This window comes from Triticum aestivum, chromosome 3D (assembly GCF_018294505.1).
Source record: "Triticum aestivum cultivar Chinese Spring chromosome 3D, IWGSC CS RefSeq v2.1, whole genome shotgun sequence".
NCBI classification, from domain to species: domain Eukaryota; kingdom Viridiplantae; phylum Streptophyta; class Magnoliopsida; order Poales; family Poaceae; genus Triticum; species Triticum aestivum.
Window position 1 is genome coordinate 156851147 of NC_057802.1, and position 11512 is coordinate 156862658.

Sequence of the window (11512 nt, forward strand, 5' to 3'; positions counted from 1 at the left end):
TTGCCGCGGAGGTGGTGGTATTTTGTGCTTTTTGGCAAAAGCGGTGGTTTTGGAGTACCCTAGCCACGAATGTGGTGGCTTTGAGCAATTTACTCCCCTCAAGAGAAACACAAGGCTCTCTATCTCTACGCCTCCGAGCTCTACACTCCGGCCTCTACATCCATCTCTAATGGAGGAGCACGCGTACGACCACAGCAGCGGTGGCATGAGCCCGTCGACGCCGCCAGTGCAGCAGCGCAGGGGGCCCTCGCGCCACGCGACGGTGCCCAGGGCCGCCACAACGCGACCGGCGATAAGGATCATCCACATCATCTCGCCGGAGATCATCAAGACCGACGCCGCCAACTTCCGGGACCTCGTGCAGCGCCTCACCGGGAGGCACCACCACCAGAACGCCGATGCCAGGGCGGACGAGGATGACAACAACAAGGAAGTGACGGTGGGCGTGGCGCCAACGCCGACGTCCCCAGTAGAGGAGAAGCCACAGTCGCAGAAGAAGAGGCTAGCCGACGATTTCGTTGTGCAACAGGAGAACGGGAGGAGGAAGAAGTGAAAGCTGAATAAAACTGTTTCTTATTGATGATTTGGTGCGGCATACAAGAGTATATAAGAGGGTACAAACCGACTTGGGGTAGGGGTACAAAACTGACTTGGACTAGAAGTCCTATACCATAATGACTACTCTAACATCCCCCCGCAGTATCAACGGCAGGCTCGACGACGTTGAGACTGAAACAGATATCTTGAAACGGCTTAGTAGGCAGTGCCTTGGTGAAAATGTCAGCAAACTGAGCCGTAGAGGGAACATGAAGCACCCGAACCTGACCAAGAGCAACCTTTTCACGAACAAAATGAATATCAATCTCAATATGCTTTGTGCGTCGGTGTTGAACTGGATTGCTGGTCATGTAGACTGCTGATATGTTGTCACAGTAGACAATAGTGGCCTGCTCAATAGGCCTGTGTAGCTCGGAGAGTAACTGCCGAATCCAGATTGTATCTGCAACGGCATGTGCCACAGCGCGATACTCAGCCTCGGCCGACGAACGTGAGACTGTAACCTGTCTTTTCGAAGACCAAGAAATCAAATTGTTACCAAGAAAAACACAAAAACCGGAAGTGGACCTTCGAGTGTCAGGACAACCAGCCCAGTCTGCATCAGAGTATGCGGTAAGCGAGTTTGGAGAAGAATTATTGAGGTGGAGACCATGATTGAGAGTTCCTTTTAAATACCGAAGAATGCGTTTAACATGATTATAGTGAGGAACCCGGGGATCATGCATATAGAGACATGCTTGTTGAACAGCAAAAGAGATTTCAGGACGAGTAATGGTGAGATATTGGAGAGCACCTGTTAGGCTACGATAGAGAGTAGGATCGGAAAAGGGTTCACCGGTAGCCGAAAGTTTAAAACTAGTATCGACAGGAGTGCGAGATGATTGACAGTCAAGCATACCAGCACGATTAAGAAGATCAAGAATATACTGGCGTTGGGAAAGAAAAAGGCTGGAGGAATCTCGAACAACAGCAATGCCTAAGAAATGATGAAGGAGTCCTAGGTCAGTCATAGAAAATTCAGATCTAAGAAGAGAGACAATATGATCTAAGAACTTTTGAGAGGAGGCGGTAAGAATGATATCATCTACATAGAGAAGTAAATAGGCAGTGTCAGAAGTTTGATGATACACAAAAAGAGAGGTGTCGGAGAGAGATGGAGTGAAGCCTATTGTTTGAATGAAGGAGGAGAAGCGTTGAAACCAAGCTCGTGGGGCCTGTTTAAGACCGTAGAGAGATTTCTGAAGAAGACATACATGAGTTGGAAAGGATGGATTTTCAAAACCCAGAGGTTGCTGGCAGTAGACAGTTTCTTGAAGGGAACCATGGAGGAAAGCATTTTTAACATCAAGTTGGTGAATGGGCCATGAAGAGGAGACAACAACACTAAGAACGGTGCGAATGGTGCTAGGTTTAACAACAGGAGAGAAGGTTTCTTCGTAATCAATTCCTTGTTGCTGAGAAAAGCCACGACAAACCCACCTGGCTTTATATCGTGAGAGGCTCCCATCGGAGTGGAACTTTTGGCGAAAAATCCATTTGCCAGAAACAATATTTGTATTGGGAGGACGAGGAACAAGTTGCCAGGTGTTGTTTTGAAGTAAAGCATTATATTCTTCTTGCATGGCAGCGGCCCAATTGGGATCAAGTAGAGCAGTTTTGTAATTCTTTGGAAGAGAAGTGAGAGATACGGAGGTATGAAGGTTTAGGCGGTCTTGGGGTTGATGAAATCCTGATTTGGCCCTAGTACGCATGCGATGATCATTAATCGGGGCTGCTGTAGGAATAGCACGAGGGGGTAAGGTGGGTACTGGTGAGTCCGGCGCAGCGGAAGAGTCGGACGAAGGAGTAGGGCTGGGTGGTGGAGTGGGAGCAGGGCTGGGTGGTGGAGTGGGAGTAGGGGCCGGGGGTGTTGGGGAGGGAGCAGGGGTCGGGGGTGTTGGGGACGTCTCGGGTGGGGTGAGTGTATGGTTGGGATTGGCTATGGTGGGTGTTAATGGTGGTGGTGATAAGTTGTGTTCGGCAGGTAGGGGAGTATATAGTTGGAAAGGACGGGGAGAGGGGGTGTTTGCGGAGCTAGGGGTGTTGGATGGTGTAGTAGTGCGTTGTGAGAAAGGAAAAATGTGCTCAGCAAACGTGACATGACGAGAGACATGAACGTGTCCGGTGTGAAGGTCGAGACAGCGATAGCCTTTGTGCTCGTCAGAGAAGCCGAGAAAAGCACATGGGATAGAGCGTGGTGACAATTTATTTGCAGAAGTGGCGTAGGCATTGGGAAAACAGAGACAGCCGAAAACACGAACCGCGGAGTAGTCGGGGTGGGAAAGAAAGAGGGAATAATAGGGAGTAGTGTTGGGTTTAGTTTTAGAAGGTCGAATATTTAGAAGGAAGGTGGCCATGTGTAGGGCTTCAGCCCAAAACTTGGGAGGCATAGATGATTGAATGAGGAGAGTGCGAACTATATCATTGAGGGTGCGAAGAGAGCGTTCTGCTTTACCATTTTGAGGGGAGGTGTAGGGACATGAGAACCTAAGCAGGATGCCATGTTGTAAGAAGAAAGTACGATTTTTAATGTTATCAAACTCGCGACCATTGTCACATTGGATAAAGCGAATTGGGAGGAAGAAGTGAACAGACACATAGCGTTGAAAATTAAGGAAAAGAGAATGGACCTCGGATTTGTTGCGTAGAGGAAAAGTCCAGACAAAGTGGGTGAAATCATCTAGGATAACAAGGTAGTATTTAAAACCCGAAACACTTGCAATGGGAGAGGTCCATAAATCACAATGTATTAATTCAAAGGGATAAGTGCTACAAGAACTAGAGGAACTAAAGGGAAGACGCACATGTTTGCCTAATTGACAAGACTCGCAAAACACAGAATTATGAGAGTCCCTATTACATGGTATGGTAAATTCACTAAGCATAGAAGCTAAGACGGCGGGGTTGGGATGGCCCAAGCGACGATGCCAGAGATCGACGGAGGCCAGCATGGATGTTGGAGGGGTGGCGGCAGGAACTCCATTAAGAGAATAAAGATCACCGGAGCTATTGAAGCGAGCGATCTCGGCCTTGGTCAGGTAATCCTTCACAGATAAACCAAAAGGGTCAAATTCAGCCGAAACTAGATTGTCGCAAGTAAATTGGCGAACAGAGATAAGATTTTTAATGAGGGCGGGTGCAACTAGAACATCGCGAAGTAAAAGAGGTTTGGTGGAAGAGGGAAGTTGAGCCTGACCAACACAATATATAGGAATAGATGATCCATCTCCAAGGATAATGGAAGGGAAAGGAGATTTAGTGCAAGAAGATAACCAATTACTAGATGCAGACATATGACTAGAGGCCCCTGAATCAAAGATCCAATCCGTACCTGAGTTTCCTTGTGCAGCAAAGTTATTCATGGCCTGGAGAAAGGCAGCTTGATCCCAGCTCGGCGTCGCAGGTGAGGGTGGCGTCGGAAGCAGTGCCGGCGGATACGATGGTGAAGGCAGTAGGGCCGGCTGGGGAGTGTAGTAGGCATTGGCCGGCTGTGGTGGGGGTGGCGTCGGGAGCAGGGCCGGCTGAGGTGTGTAGTAGGCGCCGCCGTCGGTGCTGTAATGACCATAAGGAGCATACGTCGGGGCGGCGTGATAGGCATTGGCCGGCTGTCGGGGGTTGAGAACCCCGGGAGCACCAGTAGGCGGCCGAAGGCCGGGTTGCCAGGCACCTGAGTATGCCGGCGGAGCACCGAGGGTGGACGGAGCGGACCAGGGCATGGGCCATGCTTGAACAAGCCCCGTCCAAGGATCATGAGGAGGCCGCCATGCAACCGCAGATGGAGCACTGGTGGGTGGTGCAGGACTCGGTGCTGGTGATGTCGTAGGCGGAACCGAACGAGTCGACGGCGGCCTGTAGATAGGGTTTTTGCCGCGGTAGTTCGGACTAGGACGCCAGCCTGGGGGCGGTTGAACAGATGACGATGCGGACGGCCCGGCGGCAGGAGCCGGCCTGGAAGGCGGCGCTGGTGTAGACGACAGAGGAGGACGAGCCGCAGCATGAAAGACCTTGGGGCGAGAGTCCTTGCGAGCTTGTGTTTCCGCCGCGAGTTGTAGCAAGGAACGAACTTCAGCGAAGGTAGGAGGGGGCCGTATCATCGGTATGAACGAGGCTTGCTTGTCAAAGTCTTCGCTGAGGCCGACGACGACGATATTGATTAGCTGTGAGTCGCTAACTGTATCGCCGAGTTCGCGGAGCTCATCACCAATGGTCTTAACGCGCTGGCAGAACAGGTTCACCGGGGCGTCTCCTTGCACCATATTGCGAAGCTCGGTGTGGAGAGCGTTTTTCCGAGCGTCGGTGTTGCTTTGGAAGAGCTGACGGAGGGAGTGCCAGATGTTGGCAGCGGTGGCGCCGTCGTGATCGAGCATGTTGAAGATCTCGGTGGTGATGCGGGTGTAGAACCACTGGACGATCGCGAGATCGTCTTTCAACCATTGCGGATCGTCGGGGCGGGGAAGACAGTTGGCGGCGACATGCGAGCGCAGGTTGCAGCGGCCGAGGTGGAGATCGAAGAGATGTCTCCAATGGTAGTAGTTGTGGGCGGCGAGATCAAGAACTATGGGGATGTAGGGGCTGACGTCGGAGATTGTGTCAGCAAGAGATATTGGTGCGGCGAGGATGGGTGCAGGGTAGTTTTGTGGAGCTATGGTAAGGGCCGAGAGAGAAGCGGCCGCGGCGTTGGCAGCCTTGGCGATGAGTGCGGCCCGGCGCTCGAAGTAGCCGGGCGCGGCGGCGGCGGTGGCGTGGCGGAGCCATACCCTAAACCCTGGGACCGGTATCTGATACCATGAAAGCTGAATAAAACTGTTTCTTATTGATGATTTGGTGCGGCATACAAGAGTATATAAGAGGGTACAAACCGACTTGGGATAGGGGTACAAAACTGACTTGGATTAAAAGTCGTATACCATAATGACTACTCTAACAAGAAGATCAAGTGCGAGGTGGTGAAGGTGGAGGAAGGAGGGTTCGGCTGCGGCGTCGGCGGTGATATCGATTTCAGCGAGCTGTGGATGGATCTCAACCCCGGGGGATTCCTGAGCTTCTTGGAGGAGGACGTCTTCCAGGGGATGATAGCTCCGGATTTGCTGCAGCAGCCTCTGGGTGCACCGACACCGAGGATGGATTTGGTTGGCGAAATGTGCGCCTCCTGTCTAGCTTAGTTTGTTAGCTAGAGCTGTTCTTGTGACCCTTTTCTTGTTTTTGTGAGGATTTTTTGCACTTTGGTTGAGAGAACTTGATTCTTTTCTCTCGTCCCTTTGTCTAATGAACATAATTTCAGTGGTCTTGGAAGAACTTGCACCCATGCATGGTTGCAAATACTAGTGATTATGTAAGCTCCCCTGCTGGGATGATAATCAATTATCATTCAAGGAATGATCAGTTTGGGTGCCTACATTTGTTTTTGGTCTCTATCAGAAATGTAAATAATTGTTCTATCTTGATAGTGCCATGTGGAGAACAATCAGAACAGTGATGGTTTCAAAACTCCATCGGAACCGGTTCACTTCTATTTCCAAATTGTACTTGAGTTGGAATTTCATAATCATTCCAAGTACCCTTGTTTTGGAAGGAAAACCATACTCAAACTGAATAATACTTTCCTCTGTTTGCTTAATTCCATCAATTCAGTAGCTACACCAGACAAAGGATGCTCTGATAAGTGATATATCTGTTTTTCTGTTTACTAATTGCAAAATGATGTGGACAGCCAGGTGTGTGTATGTGACTATTACCTTGACGGGAATAACTCTATTTTTATACCAGCATTCTTCTAGGTGAAGTCTTTAATAGACGGGTTGTGTATTGTCATGAGCAATATGCAGAGGCGTAAGCACACTGGCAGAAAATGATGCTTGCGGTATGCTAATCCGTATAGGTAACTTGTCTAGCAAATACTTGCTTGTTCTGGCATCTTAAACAAGATCCAGTGGTTCCTTTTTAATAATTTCGTCTTAATTTTGGAACAATCACACATAAAAGTACTACTGATCTAAGATGTGGTACTTCTGTGCTTCAGAAAAGATAGATGTACCAAAGGGTAACACTAAAATTCAGATCAAGATATGGGTGCCCAAATTTAGTTGACTATTAGCTTTTATTCATAGCTCCTTGTCAAATGTCAATCAATGGCCAAAGACTCAAGGACATATCCAGTACTGTACTCATCTACGATTCATCTTATCCCAATGATAAAAATCCTAGGATATTATGCGCAATGAGCAACCTTTGATCTCACTTTCAGCCCTTAAATGCATGGAAGAAGTTTCTCCCTGCGTTAAGTAGATTAGTGCCTATAGAAGGTTATGATTGCACGATGTATTGCTCTTCATGCATAGGCACGTAAATATGATGTACAAAGGTGGGCCACGGACCTCAACTATACAACGAACTAGGAGGCGGGCCCAATACACAATATACACATAACACATATACTCAACACCCCCCGCAGTCGAAGCGGCACCGCGGCTGACGCAAAGACTGGACCGGAACTCATCAAATGACGCCGTAGGCAAGCTCTTGGTCATGATATCGGCAAATTGTTGGGAAGTAGGGACGTGTAAAACACGAATATGGCCAAGGGCCACCTGTTCCTGAACAAAATGAATATCCAACTCAATATGCTTGGTCCGTCGATGATGCACCGGGTTAGCGGAGAGGTAGACCGCTGAGACGTTGTCGCAGTAGACCACCGTGGCACGGTCAACAGGGCAAGAAAGCTCCTGAAGCAGCTGGCGAAGCCACGAACACTCGGCGACGGCGTTGGCCACCGCACGATACTCAGCCTCAGCACTGGAACGAGAGACCGTAGGCTGCCGCTTGGACGACCACGAGATAAGTGAGGGTCCAAGATAGACACAATAGCCCGAGGTGGAGCGACGAGTGTCAGGGCAGCCGCCCAGTCTGCATCGGAGTAGGCGGTGAGGGCGGTGTCGGCGGAGGCGTGAAGCGTGACGCCAAGATCCATAGTGCCACAGACATAGCGGAGAATCCGCTTGGCGGCAGCCCAGTGAACGTCTCGGGGGGCATGCATATGAAGACACACCTGCTGCACGGCATACTGGATCTCCGGTCGAGTCAGAGTGAGGTACTAGAGAGCACCAACGATAGACCGATAGAAAGCAACATCCGAAGTAGGAGAACCATCCGTGGCAGAGAGCTTGGCCTTCGTATCAACAGGCGCAGCGGCGGGCTTGCAGTTAAGCATGCCAGGAGCCCCAGTGCCCCCAGTGCCCCCAGCCTCCGCGGCGCCCTCGGCGCCTGTGGCCGGTCCGGTCACCCGTGCCCGTACGGGTGTTTTTTGCCCGAGCTCGCGCTACGCCTCGGACGACTACGTCCATGCGGCATCCACCTCCGAGCCGTCGCCGTTGCCATCCTCCGTTCGAGCCGCTCTTCGTGACCCGCTCTGGATGGCTGCGATGCAAGAGGAGTTTGACGCCCTGCTGCGCAACCGGACGTGGCAGCTTGTTCCCCGTCCCCGGCACGCCAACGTGATTACCGGGAAGTGGGTCTTTAAACACAAGCTTCGTCCGGATGGTACCCTTGACCGCTATAAAGCGCGTTGGGTCGTTCGTGGCTTCCGACAGTGTGCTGGCATCGACTTCACCGACACCTTCGCTCCGGTCGTCAAGCCCGGTACGATACACACGGTTCTCCACCTTGCGGTCTCCCGTGCTTGGCCGGTGCACCAGATGGATGTCTCCAACGCCTTCCTCCATGGTCACCTCGAGGAGCAGGTGTTCTGCCAGCAGCCCACCGGGTTTGTTGACCCGGCGCTTCCCGACCACGTGTGCCTGCTTTCGCGGTCCTTGTACGGACTCAAGCAGGCTCCGCGCGCTTGGTACCAGCGCATCGCGGCGTTCCTCCACCAGCTTGGGTTCCACTCTACCCGCTCAGACGCCTCGCTCTTCGTCTATCATCAGGGCTCTGACACGGCCTACTTGCTGCTCTATGTCGACGACATCATCCTGACGACATGTACGCCCGGTCTCCTCAGTCAGCTCACGGCTCGTCTTCGCGTTGAGTTCGCCATCAAGGACTTGGGTCCTTTGCACTACTTCCTCGGTGTCGAGGTGGTGCGTGGTCCGGATGGCTTCTTCCTTCATCAGCGGAAGTACGCTCACGAGCTCCTGGAGCGCGCCGGCATGCTTAACTGCAAGCCCGCTGCCATGCCATTTGATACGAAGGCCAAGCTCTCTGCCACGGATGGTTCTCCTACTTCGGATGCTGCTTTCTATCGGTCTATCGTCGGTGCTCTCCAGTACCTCACTCTGACTCGACCGGAGATCCAGTATGCCGTGCAGCAGGTGTTTCTTCATATGCATGCCCCCCGAGACGTTCACTGGGCTGTCGTCAAGCGGATTCTCCGCTATGTCTGTGGCACTATGGATCTTGGCGTCACGCTTCACGCCTCCACCGACACCGCCCTCACCGCCTACTCCGATGCAGACTGGGCGGGCTGCCCTGACACTCGTCGCTCCACCTCGGGCTATTGTGTCTATCTTGGACCCTCACTTATCTCGTGGTCGTCCAAGCGGCAGCCTACGGTCTCTCGTTCCAGTGCTGAGGCTGAGTATCGTGCGGTGGCCAACGCCGTCGCCGAGTGTTCGTGGCTTTGCCAGCTGCTTCAGGAGCTTTCTTGCCCTGTTGACCGTGCCACGGTGGTCTACTGCGACAACGTCTTGGTGGTCTACCTCTCCGCTAACCCGGCGCATCATCGACGGACCAAGCATATTGAATTGGATATTCATTTTGTTCGGGAACATGTGGCCCTTGGCCATATTCGTGTTTTACACGTTCCTACTTCCCAACAGTTTGCAGATATCATGACCAAGGGCTTGCCTACGGCGTCATTTGAGGAGTTCCGGTCCAGTCTTTGCGTCAGCGTCAGCCGCGGTGCCGCTTCGACTGGGGGGGGGGGAGGTGTTGAGTATATGTGTTATGTGCCTATTGTGTATTGGGCCCGCCTCCTAGATCCTTGTATAGTTGAGGTCCGTGGCCTACCTTTGTACATCATATATACGTGCCTATGCATGAGAGCAATACATCGTGCAATCATAATCTCTTACACCCTGGACCTCGAGGTTGTGACTATGTCACACGGTGGGCATCAGCAGGCTAGGTAATTAACTGATGTTGCACTAATTAAACTACTTAGTGAATTGCTAATTTTCCTCCAAGCTTGTGGGTACGTACAGTAGAAACAGGTGCATAGCTAATTTCCCTCCAATCTTGTGGGTACAATAGAAACAGAATGAGTAATTACATGAAAATGAATAGGGAACTGATATTAGCTATATGTAGAACAAAATTATCATCGCATTAAGGGTATGTGTCCACTTCATCATCTTTTTTTGCTTATTAGTCTCTGCACAGGGGAAGAACAATTATTTCCGGAAAACAAGGAAGGAAATCACCAGCAAATTAACAAGATAGTTATCATCGTACTAAGGGAATCTGGTTAAAAGTTTCTCCGCTGGAGAAGAAGAGCTTTGTTTCCAGAAACAAAAGAAGGAAATCACCAGCAAATTAACAAGACAAGACAACTATATCAGAAAAAAGCCAAGATAAGACAGTTACCAGTCCACATTTCTAACACGGTAATTGTTCTACAAAATCTGGCTTGATGGGATTAGACCCAAAGACCTGGCTCCTAAAATCTTTGACTTGTCGAAGAAGAAGAATTGCTCGGTCCGAATGGCTATGCATGAGAACTTCTGGACTTCCCAGGTGGACATTCTTCAAGGCATCACCGTCGAACACCTCGTTGAGTTTGTCACCCTTTGGGAGAGGGTCTCCCACGTCAACCTCAACGTCGACACACCCGACAACATAATGTGGAAGTTCACTACAGACGATCTCTATTCAGCGGTGTCGGCCTACAAGGCGCAATTCTTGGGCCATACTGACACAACCATGATCCCGACCATTTGGAAGATTTGGGCTCCTCCTAATGTAAGTTCTTCGCATGGCTGGCAATCAACAATAGGATCTGGACAGCGGACAGGCTTCAACGTCGTGGGTGGCCAAACTGTAATCTTTGTCCACTATGCGAACAAGTCCATGGGCCTTAAACCTCTAAAACTTCTCTCTTAATCAATGAAAATGGCAAATCTTTTGCCTCATTTCAAAAAAAAATTTTGTTCTACAAAAACTGAACTGTGAACTGTGTCCTATATAAGAATCCTGGTGTGTGTGTTCAGACCTCTGTAAACTAATGTAAAATCTTTTAGATCACTAAAGTAGTGATCTAAGAGAGCTTATATTAGTATACAAAGGGAGTACATATGAAATATCGGTGTTCCTTCACATGCCGACTATCCGAAGAGAAATACTGCTAAGACTTTTCCAAAGGGAGGCGAAAGATCGATCATCGACGGATACATGGTGATGATGCGGATCTCTGCTTGACCCGATTGTCAACTCCTAATTAAAGGGTGCAGGTACGAGAAGTACCACTTGGGAGGAGCAAGTTGGACAACGACCAGGTTGGGAACACGGCCCTTGAGAAGTTGTTTCCTCCTGGATTCCTCCCCTCCCCTGGGGCAGGCAGCAGCAGGTGCAGGTGCAGGCCACCTTTTCCAAACCGATTTCTCCGGCTTGACTTCTCAGTCAGGCGAGCGTTCCGGTTTTCCGAGCGGTGGCGGCCCTTGTTTTGTTACTTGTGGTCTCGGTCAGGGGCCACTTGGCTTAGAAAAACGAAGCGGATCGTCAACTGTAGTCTAGAGATCATAGTGGCAACTGGCGTCGGGCAAGGTGACGGGGTGACAGGGGACGCAGCGACGAGTGCACAGGGTAAGATGGGAGGTGAATGTCTGCGAATGACGCCTCGTGCACACGTCGTTCCTGCCGAGCAGGATGCGATCGTTGTGTCATGCCACAAGATTAATGGCGTGTTTGGCAGCCAGCCAGGCCA

The 11512-nt window shown here is 50.8% G+C and overlaps 1 protein-coding gene across 1 annotated transcript; it reads left to right on the forward strand.

Moving 5' to 3' along the window:
* Positions 1-169: 169 nt before the first annotated feature.
* Positions 170-5759, forward strand: LOC123076219 (uncharacterized). The gene is made up of 2 exons (XM_044498589.1): positions 170-549; positions 5501-5759. Exons 1-2 carry the CDS (start codon positions 170-172, stop codon positions 5757-5759), a joined length of 639 nt encoding a protein of 212 aa, XP_044354524.1.
* Positions 5760-11512: the final 5753 nt, after the last annotated feature.

Coding starts and splice junctions, on each gene's coding strand:
- LOC123076219 (XM_044498589.1), top strand. CDS start 170: ATGGAGGAGCACGCGTACGACCACAGCAGCGGTGGCATGAGCCCGTCG. Junction 550..5,500: donor GAGAACGGGAGGAGGAAGAA/GTGAAAGCTGAA, acceptor ATTAAAAGTCGT/ATACCATAATGACTACTCTA.